This window comes from Labrus mixtus, chromosome 8, assembly GCF_963584025.1.
Source record: "Labrus mixtus chromosome 8, fLabMix1.1, whole genome shotgun sequence".
Lineage (NCBI taxonomy): Eukaryota > Metazoa > Chordata > Actinopteri > Labriformes > Labridae > Labrus > Labrus mixtus.
The window spans coordinates 21,550,324-21,568,305 of record NC_083619.1 but is presented as its reverse complement, the minus strand read 5'-3'; the positions used below and the strand labels follow the sequence as shown (position 1 = coordinate 21,568,305).

Genomic DNA, 17,982 nt, shown 5'->3' with positions numbered 1-17,982 from the left:
AACTGAAAGCGCTGCTGATAAGCCAAACCTGTCCCCGCTAGTAGTTGGTTTTCTTAGTCAGCTTCTCCAATTGACAGGAAAAAAGTTGCCTCCAGTTTCTGAGCAAGATTACAACAAATTAATTTAATGTTTTTGTTGTAGGTTTATAATACATATAACAGACCACAGTGACTGTCCATGGTGTTTCCCTGCTTTCTTATAAACTGGAGACGATGGATGACTTGATGATGGATGACTGGCTATAAATATGTACAGTATATGAACTAATATTTGTGCACAGCCTTTTCCTGCTTTAGTTTCTGATCTTTCAGAGTTTTTGTGTTTTAACTTCAATACTCTTCATTTGCGGCCTCTGCTTCAAGACACGTTCTAAAAACCTCTCCATGTTGTGATTTGCGTCGTTGAAATTCTGGCTTGAATTGCAGAAAACGCACCGTAATGTGCCCATCCGTCTGCTTCTGTTACCAGATTTTTAGGTGTAAGTTCATGAGGAAAAAAAAGCAGGAGGACTTTATTTTCCATTAAGGTGCCAGTGAACTTCAAAAGAAGGAGACGAAGAATAAAAAGCCCAGCTGAGGTCTAAGTGGAGTTATATGTTAAGAATTACATTATTCATTGGCATATTCACTTTTCATTGCACTTTGGCCTATTTTGCTTTGAACGACGCATAAACTTTTACAGATCAGTCAAGCATATGCAATGACTTTTTTGAAACTATACACCAGCCTCTAATTCTTCATGGCCTGCCAGCTATCCCGTCTGCTCCTTGCAGCTCAACAGACAACAAACAGAAACACTGGTGTCTTTTAAAGTCACAGCTCATTAACTTCAGTCCATATAATCAATCACCCTTCAATCACTCTGTAATTTGTACCCCGTAATTACATTTTCCTTTCCTTAACGCTTTTGAAATTTAACAAAATATCAAGGTGTCAAAACTTGCGTGAGATGATCTCCTGTCTCAGAAAACAAAACAAAAAAGGCTGAACGAGTTTGTGACAATATTTTGACAAAGACTTTGTGTGAGTGTCGGAGGATTGACAAGATTGCCTTTAAATTGCTTTGGGAATAAAAAATACAGTCTGACAACACCACTTACAACAGTCTGACAGATGTTTCCAGCTCGATCAGCAGCATGAATGAAAGAACATAATCTTTTATTAAAGCCTCAGCACACACTGATCAATGCCGTTTAGTGTTACGGTGCTATGGATTAGGGATCAGGCAATAATTCAATTATGAGTATAACGGGTCTAATCAGAATCATACTCGGGTAATATGACCTTATTATAGGGGTTGTCGGACCAAACAGTTCTGGGGACTTTTTGAAGTGCAACTATCCACTAAGGAGTTCCCCGAGAACTACACACCTTGGAGACTTTTTTCTGTCTGCATTCACACCACCATGGTACCCACTCTAAAGCATGAGCTACGAAGGTTCCTCTAAACACGGATCTAGGAACTAAGAAAGTTCATAGTTCCTGCGATGAGGAATGACTAAAAAAGGAGGAGGGTTCAAACAGTTTCTAGAACTATGAAGAAGTTCCTGCGGTCTGAAAACACTTATGGTCCAGTACCTTTAGCTTTAAACTATAATTAATCAACCTAATTAACTATGCAGCAGATGATACATTTTAGATTGGATTGGATGGCAGACAATTGCTTACAGCTCAACTCTGACGAAACAGAAGTCCTTATATGTGCTCCTGTGGGCCAATGTTCCTGTAGTGTTACTGGAAAACTTGGTTCCCTATCTATGTTTGTCAAACCTGTTCTGCGCAATCTAGCCGCCTTTCTTTTGGTCAGTCACTGTAGCCGTTTTCACATATGCACTCAGGATAATATCTAGATAATTACAGGAGGACCGCTCTGGAGATTCTCCTGACCTAGCCGTTCACATATGCTCCTCACAGCTGGAGACTTTCCCTGTCAGAGTGGGGGGGGGGGGGGGGGGGGGGATTTCCCGAGGTAAGACGTGACGTAAAAAAACAACGCGGAAGTAGCGGCTGTAGAAACAGAGTCCGCTACACGACGCTATAATGACAATATTTGCCTTTATATCAATGCTACGTGTAATCCAATGGAATGACAACATCCACAAAAGAGAGGAGAACAACATACTGACGAACAGAAAACATAATGCAGCCGTTTAATTACGTGCACGGAGATCGTAGTGGTCGCGTGCAGACAGTTTATGCACCGTGCGGCAGTCACTGTATATAAACGTCACTGGGGTCCCATTGGCTCGAGGTGAATCCTCCGGAGTGTAATGCTGCTGCGTTCTCACATCAGCTCACTCGGACATTCTATGGATAAAATACTCGGGGTCCAGCAGGATAAAGTCTGCGCTAAAAATTTGTCTGTTTGCGTTCACATATACTCTAAAGTCCCTCCGGGTAGCCAGAGTTTTTCAGGAGATTTCCGTATGTGTGAAAAGGGTTTGTGCCTCGACCAGCATATTAATTGTCTTGTTCGCTCTTGTTTTTATCAGCTAAGAAATATTTTCAAATTTAAGCCGATTGATCCCACAGCTCAGATGGAGATGATTATACATGCCTTCATTTCTTCCAGATTGGATTACTGTAACTCACTTTTTACCTTTCTTCACAAAACATCTCTTAAACGTCTACAATTAGTTCAAAACGCTGCAGCCAGACTATTAACCAGGTCCTCCAAAAGATCACACATCACTCCAGTTCGGTTTTCTTTACACTGGCTTCCAATCAATTTTAGAATAGAATTCAAGATTCTTGTTCTTACTTTTAAAGCCCTGCATGGACAGGCACTGGCCTATATCACTGAACTTTTACGGCCTTATACTCCCAGCAGATCTCTCAGGTCTTCTGATCAGGGCTTGCTGGTAGTCCCTCACACCAGACTGGAGACCGAGGGAGACTGTGCTTTCGAGGTTGTAGCCCCAACTTTTTGGAATGCTCTGCCTTTAAGTCTAAGATTTGTGGGCACTGTTGACTCTTTTAAAAAGCATCTTAAGACCCATTTGATTAGACTTGCTTTTGATTCATCTGTTTTGTATATTGTTGAGGTTTTTGTTGTCAGCTTTTTCTGTTTCTGCTCATCCTTTTGTACAGCACTTTGTGACTCTGCTCTTAACAAATAAAGTAATTATTATTATTAATATTACATTTTTCAGTCAATTTCACACAGAATGTCAAATAATTCACATTTCCAGTTTCTCATTTTTAGGTTTTGCTACTTTCCCTTGTCCAAAGTGTTAGGCAAGTATATCTTTCAGTTTGAGGATGTATGACAAATGATGACATCAGTATGTGCTTTTAGGGCATGTAATGAGCATTTTAAACCTTTTTTTATGTCTGAAAAACCGATCAACAAACTGATAACTCAGGTAAACAACTTATAAAAGGTTAATAATAAAAAAATATCTAGTTACCGTTCTTGTACTAATGCCAATCTTGTTTTTGTTTTTCTTCAATGTAGCACAACAAAGCATCTAAAACCCATTTCAATTCAACAAAATTAACAGTTCAGAAGCCAACTACCCAAGAATTAGTACAAGAATGAAATCCATCTAAAAGAAGCAAAATCATCAAAGAAATCAGTAAATATCTGATCCATAAGTTTATTAAAAAAGATAATCATTTGACCAACCATTTAATGCATTATGTTTGGTACTTGTGATGTGTTGTGCTGCAAAGTCATTTTAATAAATAACCAAAAAGGGTTTAAAGTTTACTATACCTCATATAATCATTTACGACTTCAGTGTTGCTGCGACGCCTGCTTAAGACTACCGGGGGAACTGGCACCCTGAGCTCCTCTCTCTCTCTCTCTCTCTCTCTCTCTCTCTCTCTCTCTCTCTCTCTCTCTCTGTGCATATACAGTACATCATATTACGGCATGTATCTATCTATAAATCTCAGTCACTAACCACCTACTTTCCTGGGAGCTCTTGAGCTCTCCTAGGCTCCTCAAGATCGTCGGTTGACGACTTGCCAGAACAACCCCCACCCCACCACTACCCCCTCCCCACCGGATTGCTGATGGACGGTCTACCTCCCCCCACCCCCTTGCTCTCTATCCCTCTTCCTGCATCTTATCCCATCTCTCCCCCTATCCCTTTCCAAGCCCGGCGCAGTCTAGGCCTGTGAAGACTGTTTCGTCATGAGCCGGGGATCCGGCCGAAGATTTCTGCCTTTTAATAAGGCAGTTTTTTCTTACCACTGTAACTTTTGCTGCTTTGCTAAAGTGCTCATGATGGATAGGCCGGATCTTTGTAACATAACAATGAGTAAGGTCTTTTACCTGCTTTTTGTAACATAACAATGAGTAAGGTCTTTTTACCTGCTCTTTTGTAATGTTAACAGACAAAGAGTAAGGTATTTTACCTGCTTCTTGTAAAGTGTCTCGAGATAACACTTGTTATGAGTTGACGCTATACAAATAAAAGTTGATTGATTGATTGATTGATTGATTAAACACTTCGGTGTAAAGCAACATTTTCTTTGCATGCCATTTTGCCTTTGTTTTCACTACATATGATGTGACTGTGTTTTTATGTGATTCTTATGACTGTTCTTTGCGTTTGATCACGTGGCGTGGCAGTGACACGAGTGTGTGTGAGCGTACTGTATGTGTGCCTGTGAAAGACTTGCACGCCTACACTTTCACTCTCACACATCCACCAGAGCTGACATGATTAGTCAATTAGTCTATTAACAGAAAATCAAACCTCAGCCATTGCCTCCAGTCATTCTGTGGCTCTGCTGTCTCCAAAATCAATCATGTAAAGCTTTTCTCTTTTTATGCATCTTAATTAAATATCTTTGTTGTTTCCGATCAAACAGAAAGAGTCGTACAAAGTGATTATGAATGAAATATTGATAATCAATAAATTGTTAAAGTCACTTCTCAAGCACAAAAGTGAAAAAATTGGTTACAGCCTCTCAAATATTTATTAGTTTTATATAAAACTGTAGACTCTCTTGAACAGAACCAGCTGTTTAAAGACTCTACCATTGACTCCTGACAACTGAAATAGATGTTCCACTATTTTCTGACATTAACCGAGCTTAAATATTACTTCATAAAAAGATAAATAAATCAACAAATAGAATGGATCATACATCTGAAGCCGTTCATCAAGGAATCTATCAGTAGACCAACAAAGCCTCTCGAGTGTGAAGGTTTGCTATTGGTTTTCTTTTTTGGTTTAATATGAAAGAATGAATATTTGGATTGTTGGTTAAAAAACAAGCTTTTCCAATTTTGAACATTTTACTGCCAAAAGTTTTAGTTAAGAAAACTAGAAATGCATTGCCATTACTAATTTATTGTTTTAGTCACCCATTAAGAACAAAGTGCAGTCGTTCAGTATGTAAAGAATCTCTAATGTGAGGATTTGCTAACGTCTGTCCTGTTCTCAATCAATATCTTTCAGATTTAGACTTTTAATAAAGTCACTGTGAGGACTTTTTACTTGGTTATAAAATCAATACTGATGACTCTTCATAATCTACAAAAGCAAACATGAGCATCAGCAACAAGCCTGACTATTTCTATATTGTAATTTTTAATGTCTTAAAGAGCCCATATTCTGCCCTTTTTGGGATATTTAATCTATGTTCCTACTTTTGTACGTTCACAATAGCTAAAGTTCGAAAAAAGTGTCTGTTTTCATGTACTGCTCCTCCTTGCTCCCTCTACGCTCTGAGTCCGTCAGCTGCACTCTGTTGAGCCCACACTGTTAGACCCCACGTGGGCCAAGTCTGCTCTGATTGGTCCGCCAATCCACTCTGTCGTTATTGGTCAGTTGCTCAGCACGCGTCTCGGAAATTTCAACATGAGCTGCAGGGCTTGCCACAATGAGCCAATGGGCTTAGATCAGTGATCTCACACTGACAATGACGCTGCACTGACACATTTTTATCGAGGGGGTCTTGAACCGAGCGTTACATGCAGCTAACAGGAGGACGTAGGAGAAGCCGCGTTTCCGCAGACTTTGAATTTTTGCACATAGATGTGCCTAAACATGCACAGGACACTTGGAAAACACACTAAAGAGCATATAAAACCAGAAAAAACATAATATGGGCCCTTTAAACTGCGGCTAGAGGGTAGACGAGATGATTGGACGCTGAAGGAAACAGCCTTATTTTTACATTTTCAACAGAGACTATTGACAGAGACAGACGCATGTAATTGTTTGGAGAGAGCAGGATAACTTTGTTTTATCACAAAATAACATGTACGCACGTGTGGGATGAAATATGCAAAGAGATAGAGGTCCCGCTTTGAGTACAAAAACTAAGACAAAGTTATTTACAGGAGCTTTAAGAGGAAACAAAACTATCTGGAGATGTCACCGTGAACTCTCTAAATATGTGACAGACATTTTAAATATTTTCTAACATGTAATACAGAGAAAATGATATGTTTATATCCATTAAAGTCTGAAATGGAGGTTAATAGAACCACTAGACATTTTAAGTGTTGCATGTGAGTAACAACACCTTTAATGCTTACATGTGTGCTGATGTTATTAAAATACTGCTAAAAGGATGAAGTCTCTGGGGAATTTTGTGTTGATTTTCTCCTCATTTGGTGTCTGTAGGTCACCTGAATGCATAAAACTCCTGACATCATATCAACACCTGAACATGTCATGAAGGATGATGTGAGCACAGCTGGCTGGCCTGCATCAGCCTGCTAGTCCCCACGAGCTAAAAACACAAGCATGTTCTGAATACCAACAAACACGAGGCCCTCCTTTACGTGCACGAGCGAACACTCAGTCAGACTCCCCAAAAAGGAGCCCCAGTAAAGAAAAGAAAAGAAAAAAAAACAGGCGAACAGACAAGACTCCAGAGGAGGGTTAATTACCTCCACGGAGCATCCACAAAAACCACAGCTTCGCCGGCTCACATTTCACCTCACATCTGGTTAAACGTACAAGCACGTAAGCTGTACACGTCAGGGGCTCCTAACGTGATTTTTCATCATTTCCCCGCTTAATCAGCAAGTGATACATGGAAAAGAACAACTCTCTTACCTTACACATCCAGGCCATTCTTATTTCTACGCAGACAATGGTGGACCGCTTGTTTTCGTCAGCCCCCAAAACGCCGCTCGCCGCGTCCGTTTCTCCAGCCTTCTGTTCACGTACTCATCACGAGAGGAGACGCTGATACGGTGCAGTTAAATACGGAGGTCGGCTCCATAAATATTGGAGTGTACCGTTATTCGGCTCCTCTCTCGGGTTTTTTTTCCCCCCATGGAGCTGCTGGGACCTGGGCCGACGCTGCTCTGCTACTGGCCGGCGCAGACGCACAGCCCCGCCCACGCATGCGTCACGTGACCACAGCTGATTTCCTGACTTGTGCCGCTACAGCGTGCTCGTGTGAAAAGAAGCTGCAGCTTTCAATAAGTAGAAGCCCTTAATCTGTCTTTTTCGACAAAAAATATCCTACATCCTAAGCAAAAAATACCATGCCGTTATAATCACGTGCGTTTAGATTTGCCTATAAAGTCAAATTAGGGAATTAAACTTATTGTGGGATAAAGAAAATCACCATGATAAGTTATTATAAAATCATCAGAATAGTGAAAATAAGTTTTCCTCCTTTTAATTTGGGCACCAGTTATTGTAGAATAAGTCATCTTTCGAATTTAGGCAGTCTCAGAAAAATACACATAAGTGGGCAAACAACTAGCCTATCAAATGTAAGACTTATTTTGTGTGGGAAATCTATGGAAGCCCATTTCCGCCAGAAAAAAAATGAAAATAATAAAGTCTCATAATTATTATTATTTTGACTTTTTATCTCATAATTTTGACTTTATTATTTTCATTTTTATTTTTTTAACTGGCGGAAATGGGCTTCCATAGAAATTGGTATTGCACTATAAGAAAAAAAATTATCTTACAATACAAAATATGTTACAATCGACTTAGCAGACACTTTTATCCAAAGCAACATACATCAGAGACTAAGTACAACACTAATCCCAATCCAGTCATACACCACCACCAAAGCAGCGGGAGCAATGCAGGGTTGCAAGTGTCTTGTCCAAGGACACATTGGACATGTTGCCCAGCTGGGGATCGAACCCTTGACCTTTCGGTTGAAAGGTGTTGACTCTACCAACTGAGCAACAGCCACAGGAATGAGATTCATATATTGAGCTATTAAGATGTGATATCAAAGCAAATGATATATGTTAAAGATGAATATATTACGGAATGTTTTTTAATGTCATAAGATTGATGTTTTAAGCTTACTTGGTTACCCTCTTTGGTCAATAATACGTTAGTAATTGTGTTGAGGGGGGGGAGACGCCGACATGCCGACACAAACACTTGAAGGAATCTTGGTGTTCATGTGTTACTTTTAATGACATGCTGTGCTTTTCTATCGCAAAGGTATCCTTAAATGACTTCTTTCCCTGATTTCTGACTCTATCCACTATAATGGTCGGGAAAACACTGACCATCATCCATTCTTAAGACATTTATATTGATTTCACAACGGCCGGCGTAATGTCCCAGCCTGCGAATTCACATTGCATAAGTGAAAGTGAAAACAGCCCATAGGGAGCTCCACACACAGATGTGTGTGTCAGATATGAACACACACAGCGCTGCGCTCCCCCTCTGGCTCCGCAGCTCCTGTCTCGCCCCTGTAACGCCACTGTTACTACCTCCGAAGACGGTACAGAGGGGGGGGGGGGGGGATCACTTTGTCCCCCCATTTAACCTCTGGGAAATTCTGATGAAGGCGGAACATCATAGGGACGTAAATATGGCGCCTTGGAAGGGCAATCTAAATAGGGCTTTAGAGAAGGATCCATTAGTCCTTTAGAAACTTAAGTCATGCTGATAAAAAAAACTCTATGTTTATATGGTGTCAGGTGTATTTCTGAAAGGAGCCTCATCTTAGTTTATACGTTATCTGCTTTGGTGGGGAGATTGTTGTCAGGAGGAAACCTCAGGTCTACTAGAGATATATGTATGTTTGCAAAGTGGAATTAATTCGCCTGAATACTAAAGTGTTGCAGAGAACAAAATGATGTCTGGGAAACCTTTCAGGGATCCTAATAGATACTGTACAACTTGTTAAGAATATTGACCTTTTAGAAGGGTTTTCAGGGTTGAAAAAAAAAACTGTAAACAGGTGGGACTCTTGTTTTCTATATCTGGTTATCTTGCTCAGGGTCACAGCAGGACTACAGAGGCTGCCACAGCATGACCTGGATAAGAAGTGGGTCATGTTGCCGCCCATTAAACATTGAAAAAAACAAACACATTCACACTGCTGCTGATTTTAAGTTCCCAGTCCGTGCTTTCTACATGTCTCTAGACTGTGAGAGGAAACCAGAGCACATAGAGGAAACATGAGCCAGCACAGTGAGAGCATGCAAACACCACACAGGAAGAATTCGGCTGGTTGGATCAGCTGTTTTTGTAGGCCTTATTTCCTGTCCAGAGGAGGTGATGTTTTACTCATGACAACTTAAGTTATTTCCCTATCATCGTTCTGGGCTCATTTTTTGAGGAGGAGAAGAGTCTAGCCAGAGACTTCACCCCTAAAGTCCAGTTCATTTGACTAGTGTGACCGCTCCGTGCCATGCTCAAGCACGGTACACTTCCTTGGCCATGACACGCTTCAGAGGTGTGCTTCGGCACGGTACAGTTCATGCAAGCACAAGGATGCGGGTGCACAACGTTGACAGCATTTATTATGAAGAAATCCGAGTTTTCTGTCTGTATCTGATTAAAATGACTCAAAGTAAGGACACAAAGTAGCAATCGTGTTCTCCGATGTGTGGACGCGGACTCCGCCGCGCGTCTCTTTTATTTTTTAAGTTTATTTATGGCTGTATCAGATTAAAATAAGCCATACAGTCAGTAAAGTAGCTGTCATGTTCTCTGTGTTGTTCTCCGATGTGCAGACGCGGAACTCATCTGCACGTCCCTTTTTATTTTTTTCTGGAGTCAGTGTGTTTGTAAACGCGCTACATTAAAACATAAAGCATGCAGGTAACTGTGCTTAAGGCCCGGTTTGACTTGCAGCAGTGTGACCGCAGGCCGTGAAGGCCAGCGGGGGAATGGGGAGGAGGGGGGGGCAATTGTGCTTCAGTGCGGCACGGTACGGATTGCCAGTGTGACCGCGACCTTAAGGTGCACTCACACTAGCCAAGTTGTCCCGTACTGTGCTTAAGCACGCCCCCCCCCTCCCCATTCCCTCGCTGGCCTGCACTCACACTGCTCCAGGACTAACCGGGACTGAGCACGGTTACCGCTTGTACGTATATGGTCGTAATACAACACATGCATGGCTTTACGTAATTATGAAGCTTCCTTAGTTTACAAGACAGGTGGACTCGAGGGGAAAAAAAGACGAGCTGTCGGGTCCGCGTCCGTACATCAGAGAATAACACAAAAAACATGACAGCTACTTTATTGACTTTGTGGCTTATTTTGAGTAATTTTAGTCAGGTACAGCCATAAAACTCTCGGTAATGAAGGCTGTCGGTGTGGCACCCTGGGTATTTTAGTATCTAAGACTATGCCTGTGATTATTGGTTATCAGTTATATTATTACATTGGCTAACTACTTAGCGACTACTTTAGTCGACCCTGATCTCTTGACTTTACATGTTCTCAACAGTTCGACTTTATGAAAGCAGAGAGGAGGGGTGTGGGTGAACGAAAGGTTCAAATCATGCTAGAAGTTTCTTGGGAACAGCATTAACCTTGAAAAGGTTTGAATTCATTGTATAACCCAATCTAAAGACACAGAGAACATAAACTAAAGGTTGTAGCGCCTGCAGAGTCAGAATCCCCTTTCTACACACACCATGACCCGCCACCCGCGAAGTCTGAATCCGTCCTCCAGGAAGGGCATTTGTAGAGGTGCAAGTCACCGGTGATGGAGGCGGAGAGTCATTGAAAGAAAGTCAGTGAAGGAGAAGTGTTACCTCGGCATAGAACGTGTTTGGAAGTCCGTGTTATATCTGTTTTGTGTGACATCTTCGTCGCTGGAGGTCCGTTGCTGTCAGGCCAGATTCCCTGTCGGATTTGTGTGTTTCTCTGTTCGGATCAGCTGTTCGTAGGAATCAGGAGATGCCGGTTCCGATGGATCAAAGACCGACTTTAACCTACTACTGACTGACTTAAAAACTTCGGTACCGTGAGTACCTGGTGTGTCTTTTGTTTGTATTTCGAATATGAAGAGAGACGCTGGTTTTTTCTTTTGAGTTTGTTTCCTTATTTGTTTTTGATGCCCGCAAGTTTTTGTTTTGGACTTGAACATTGAACTGAAATGGACTGGACTGTGGATTCTGGGTACACCGGAGCGGACCTTTGGCGGAAGGGACTGAACTTTACTTATAAACAGAGACTGTGAAACGCGCGCACACATTGCGCACATTCATTTTGTTTGCAGTGTGGCTGATAAAAATTGGGAAAATATATTTTATTGAAATTGCCTTGCTGTTTTGTTTGATTGTTTTGTGGCTCTTGCTTATGTCATATTTTGTGCAGGTTGACTATTTTTTGTTTGCGTTTCATTTTTATTTGTCAGACTTGACTCTGACTGGCACCCCAAATTAAAACTGTCAAACCCGCTACAAGGTCTCAACTAACAAAAACCACGTAACCTTTACCATTTTTGAGATTTGTTTAGAAAGTAACTATGTTTACCTCTACACTTAAAAACTGCTGAAAGAAAGTGATACAAACGTGACGAGCATCCTGTCAGTTTCCTCCATCACGACATTCAGATGCTGCCTGTTTTACATGCCTGTCTTTCGGGCTGTAATTGAGTTCAGTTGCTCCTTCCCCCTTCCTTCCTGTTAGATGACATGACACCTTGAGTAAATAGAAATGTTCCAGGATGTCAGTCTTGTTTGCAAATGAAATCATCCAACAAGAATTTTAAAATTATTTTTAGCAGAAAAAATGTGATGTGCACTGTCAGTCATTACTGAGACAGAAAAGACCGTGTGTCCAGGTACAAATAGCTGCTGCTGGAAAGAAGAACTAACACACACTAGCATCACATCTTTTGATTCGCTGTCGGCACATTGATTCAACTTCTCGCCTGGTGTGAAGCAGGTCTTCTCACCAAATCAATAGTTCTATCGAGGTTATCACCAAATCTCCCTCTCTCTGCCTCTCCTCTTTTAAAGCTTCCAAACCGAGCATGACAAAAGTAATCCTCAAACTCTTAATCACGGATTAAATCCTCATGAGTGCTCACCCCGCTCAAAAAGAGAAAGTCAAGGGCATCTGCAGTCTGTGCATCTGAAATTACCTCTGGATGATTAAGAGACTGTGGATGATAGCGCGTCATCCTTTTCAGATGTGATAAGCAGCTTTCAGGGCTCGAGAGAGCTGAGGGACGTAACGCAGAGTGGGTCTAAGAGGTCTGAGGTGACTGTTGACAGTAGATCTACTGACAGACAGCCAGGTTTAGCCTTCATCCAGATGCACGTGGACACTGAAGTTTACTTACAAGACTCATCTGACAGGAAAGCTGTGGCCCACATTCAAGATACTAGTCAGATTGAATATAAACAATATAATTTATCATTGTTCTGATTTTGAAATTAGTTTACAAAATGTACCTTTACACTGTCAGGAGCTGTCACACTCCTTCTTTACATTTGCTTTGGATCCCTTACTTGATTTAAATGTTTGAAATGAAAGATAAAAAGCTCAAACCATGATGCATCAACATCCCCAATGCTTTCATTTTGCTAAAACTCCACTGAGAGAGTGAGCACTGTTCAACCTAGTGTGAAGCTGAGCTTTGATTTCAGTTTCAGAATACCTGGGTTCATTTCCTTGATGAGAGCCGTCTTCATGGGTCTGGTTCCCAGGCTTTAGTACTGTGAGGGCAGTAAGAGGACGCCTGAGTGATGATGCTCTCAACTGCCTTGTGAAACCGTCCTCCTTTGCTGACAGACACAATAAAGAGACCAGTGGAGATTCCCAGCTGAGTGTGGATGAGACTGGTCTGCACTGGGGACAAAGAGATGTAAAGAGAGGGAAGAGAGGATGGGAAACTGTCACCTGAACTGTTAGTGATAATGTTACTACATCAAGCTACTACACTGTACACGCTTAGCTGCATTTCACCAAAAGAAAAACATCACAAGCTTTGTCATCTTCAGTTTAAAAATTATTTTTTATTTTTATTTTAATGTAATCTTTGTTTTAACAGGAATATTCCAATTGGGATACAAAATAAATCTCTTTTGCAAGAGAATCCTAGCAGCAAAAACCCAGACCAATAACAAAAGATTTTGTATCAGGAAAAAATCAGGATGTATCAAGACATCTGCATACACAGGTCAAATGATCCTTCGTCTAAGCTAATAAAATGTTACAATGTTACAATTCATATAGCAGACGCTGTTATCCAAAGCGACGTACATCAGAGAGTAAGTACAACACTAATCCATTCATACACCGTCACCGAAGCAGCGGGAGCAATGCGGGGTTAGGTGTCTCGCCCAAGGACACATCGGACGTGTTGCTCAGCTGGGGACCGAACCCTCGACCTTCTGGTTGAGCGGCGACGACTCTACCAACTGAGCCGCAGCCGCCAAAATGCGGGTGAACCTGTAGCTCAGACCATGATGAGAGAGACAGAGCAAACAGACAGAGCAAGTTCGTGGAACAACATGCATGATGTGCCCATGACATCAGAGGTTATAGCTTTTCAGGAGTCATCGCAGATTATTAATAAGAAGGCTGTTTCTGTAGTATTGCCTCATAAAGACAAATGTACGGATGTCTCATCCTTCTACTGTATAAGGGAGACAACCCTACTTTCTCATATGGGAAGCAATGTGGCTCATGGCTGTATCCAATATTTTTAGTCATCATGAGGTGTCATGCATTTAAAGAATATCACTATAGGTGTACTAAGCGCCTAGTGGCTAGGTCACGCCCCATGTACGGAGGCTTTAGCTCTCCAATTGGAGAGCAAAACGTATGCTTTGTGTTCAGTTTTTCCTATGAGTATTATTCCTAATATTAATATATCTTCATTTCTCTTTCCTTTACCCTGACTCTTCAGCAGCTGTTACAAGAACATTTCCTCCATTGAGGATCATGAAGGTTTATCTTATCTTCTAGTTGCTTTCTCTAACAGCTCTACTCTCACTGTGACCTGAATAAAGTTTAACTCAAGCACACAAGTCAAGCATTTCAGACTACAACTCTGTACAGAGGATGAACTCACTCATCAGACTGCCTCCAGCTACAGAAACAGCGGATAAGCTCCAGTCCCCTGTTCCTCTCTGCTTCCAAGAGGCCTCACTGGGATGACTTTCCGCCAATGATATGATCCTGGAAAGACTTACAAATTCACATCAACTGATGAAAATTGTAAGTTGATGTTTTGATGTAACCAAATGATAAAAAAGAGGAGACGAACAGTTTACACGGCAAAGGCAGGTACGAGTTAAGTAAGTCCTAACTACAGTTAAACTAATACAGTAATATGACAATCCCCCTCCAACTTCAATGTTCAGTTTTTCTTAAACTTGTTTTGGATTGTGTTGATTTAATTAAACCTGACCTTATCTGTTGATAGACAACATTAGATTTAAATTACAGCTTTTTATCTTCTAGCATCTCTTTCACACTAATTTATCTGGTTGTCATTTCTTTTTCTTTTTTTTTGTTGCTTGATTTCACATTATCTCAATCAGTTTAGCCAAAATATAAATTATCATGGCTATACGAGCTTACCTGGACAATGACTAAGATCATTCAACTATTACTTCAAAAAAATATTGACTATGAATGGCAATCCTTCTAGTTGAAAGTAAATGGTAAGTGGACTAGAGGTATATTGTGCATTTCTAGATTACTCAAAGCACGGATACACCTGCATGTCAGGGCTACCCACTCACACACAAATCAATAAATCAAATCAATCAAAACATATTTGTACAGCATATTTTACATTCGTGAAAGAATGTGTGTAACCGGTTGTGTTTCTCTGCTGGACTATGGAGGGTGTGTGTCTGTCTCAGATGTTTATGGTGCAGGAAGAACGCCACAACAGCCGGAGTTGCTCTCACTCTGGATCTCTTTCCTTTTTATTCTGGTGTATAATACAAAAGCACACAATCAGCATTGATATGCAACTGCAAGGACTCACATCTTCAGCTCAGGAGAGATTCCTTTTTCTTTTTAAGAGTATTTTTACATAACATCATGAAATCATATCAATTAAATACATTTTTAGCACAAGTGATCGTATAGTGGAATTTTACTTTGTCTTTGAGTACCAAATAAGAGCATTTTCAATTTTTATCTGTATATAAACATACCAAAATCATTTTAACACGTAACCATCAATGAAGTGCATTTTATAGCTTTTTACAATTAACACAAATAACATGTCCGAAACTCTAACAGTACATTTTAAACGGGTTCATGGACAAAATACATGTTACCTAAAGTTTTTGCAACAGTTTTAAAACATTAAACAGAGACATGTTGGTCGCAGCACTAAACACACACACACACACACCTTCAGCTCAGGAGAGATTCCTTTGCTGAGGTATGTACGGTGGCCAGCTAGGAGCCCTACAGTTGCGCTATTAGACCACCAGGCGGCAACAAAGTAACATAAATATGACAGACGCATTAATTTTGCAGAAATTCAAAAGACGTTCATTCTAACTCTGTTACATGTGCAATATATTAATCATAAAACAAACACTTCTGCCTTGTGACACGCTCAATAAAATATCAAACAGCAATGGCAATCCTACTTCTGGTTGTAGAAGAAGCTGGTTGTAAAGATGATAGGTGGGACTTTACTTATATAGCGCTGTTCTAGTCTTCTCATGTCACACCCATTCATGCACATTCACACGGGCAATGCCGGGTTAGGTGCCTTGCCCAAGACTTAAAAGTGAAAACGCCTACTTACAATATTAATGCAGCTCGTTCAGACAGTCCTCTTCATCCTTCTCATTATCTCCATATGTGGCAACAAAATATCCACTAGCGGCATCTGCAGTGTTATGAATGAGACCGGCAACATCCTCTCTCCCTGTTAACAACACCGGAACTCCTTTAATCTCAAGAAAGCACGCATTTATTGTGTTTCACCAAATCTACTGGACACTTGTTGTTACTCATTGACAACTTTGATATGAAGGGTAGCATCGTGGTCATGTTGCCCCGGAAATCGAATAAGACCGGACCACGAGACCTCCACCAATCAGATCATAGCGCGCGCGCGCGCGCGAAGACATCAGCGTTCAACGTTCACCATCACTAACGCCACTTTGACGCCGTCACCTAAATTGATATAATAAAATCATGATTATGCTTAAGTTTCTTATCTAATTGAACACAAGCTATATCGTTGTCCTCGTGTAACTGAATTGTACTTTTTGTTCCATAAATATTTTTATGAACAATATTACCTGAGGGAGGGGATTTGGGTGGGCCGGTCCTTTTTAGGGTGGGGGAGATTAACATCTTGCTGCCATTTATGCAACCGATAATTATATGTACCGGTACATAAAATGCATGAAATCATTGCTTTGCTGTGATTCATACATTTTAATGACTGTGCTCTATGGTTTCAGTAATACATTTCGTTATTTTACAACATGTAGAGCATTTGTTCCGGTTTAATTAGACCGTAAGATAGACTGGTGGCATGTTCTTTCCTTGCTCAAATTACTTTGTCTCAAAGTGAAAGTGACTAGTGCACACATCAGTATAACTTTTACACGAGGTTAGCTTTGCTTGATATGTATTGTAAAGTAATAAGGTGTAATTTTTCATTTAAACTTACATTCAACTAAAGAAAGTGCTAAAATGTGTGTTGTTAAATATTGGACTATCCCATTAAGCTAATAGTAAAAGAAACATGCATTGTAAAGTGCTTGACATGGTCTGCTATATCACAACCAGTGCCTCAGCAGATCGCCATGTTCAGTTTGCTTGGTGGGCAGTTTAGAGTCTTGTTTTGCTGAGCCCAGGTTTGTTTAGCTGTGGTGTCATCTTCTATTCTTTGAACATCTGTATTTAGCCTTGAATGTGTGACAGGTGTGTCAGAGGGCAGCAGAACTTTGACCAAAGTATTCACACTAACAACAACTGTATGTGAACAGAAATTGCAGTAAGATGACGGATAGAAACAAACAAACTCATGACAAAAATGTAACTCCATGGAAGGAGTATAACTCTCCAATGCTGTTTGGGGGCAAATATTAAGGAACATGTCACACTATAACCACAACAAGGTTAAGAGTTTAACACAGTACAATTGCGTAGACATTTTTAAAGCCTCTGATCGATTTTTAAATTCGCTTACAAGACTGCAGCAGTTTAATTAAACATTTATTAAGTGATTGTCTGCTGTGGTTTCAGCAGCATTTGGTTGCAGCCCCTGTGGCCTGCACTAATCCTCTGTATTTTGTGCTAAGAGATAACAAGAGGGTGACAGGACTGAGAGGAGGAGAGGGAGGAGAAACGGGCTGCGGCTTTCCCTGCAAACAAACAAGACTAAGTGCTGAAAGCTTTGATCCATCCTTCTGTCTTTTTGCTTCTTTTTCTCTCTCTCCGGTTTCATCACTCCCTGCCTCTGTCTCTCATCCAAACGTCTTTATTTCTCTCCCAAACCTTGTGTCTTTCTCCTCTTCTCTCTCTCTCGCTAATGAGAGCCGATGGGGTTTCTCAGTAGCTGAACATCCAGCATGTTTGTCTCTGCCCAGACTCGGAGAGGCCCACAGCTTACTGCTCCCACATCGACTAAATAAATACACAAATAAATAGTAAACTCAGAGGACTGCCAGTGTATTTTCTGCAGGTCCACGCTGCACTGAGAGTGTCACATGATAAAAAATGCATTCTGCAGGAAAAGGGATACAGCTGGAGGGATGACACTGCCCCCCCCTCCCTGGGAACTTATTGGCCCCCTGTTGCCTGAGCTAACAAGTTTGGCGATAGGAAGTTGG

General features: G+C 41.0%; 1 protein-coding gene across 1 annotated transcript in view; it reads right to left on the bottom strand.

Moving 5' to 3' along the window:
- st6galnac3 (ST6 (alpha-N-acetyl-neuraminyl-2,3-beta-galactosyl-1,3)-N-acetylgalactosaminide alpha-2,6-sialyltransferase 3) overlaps positions 1-7,270 on the bottom strand; it is a 79,771-nt gene extending 72,501 nt beyond the window's left edge. The window contains exon 1 of the mRNA XM_061045122.1: positions 7,028-7,270. Within this exon, the coding sequence (XP_060901105.1) occupies positions 7,028-7,045 (18 nt within the window). The 5' untranslated portion in view covers positions 7,046-7,270. The remainder of the gene's footprint in view (positions 1-7,027) is intronic.
- Positions 7,271-17,982: the final 10,712 nt, after the last annotated feature.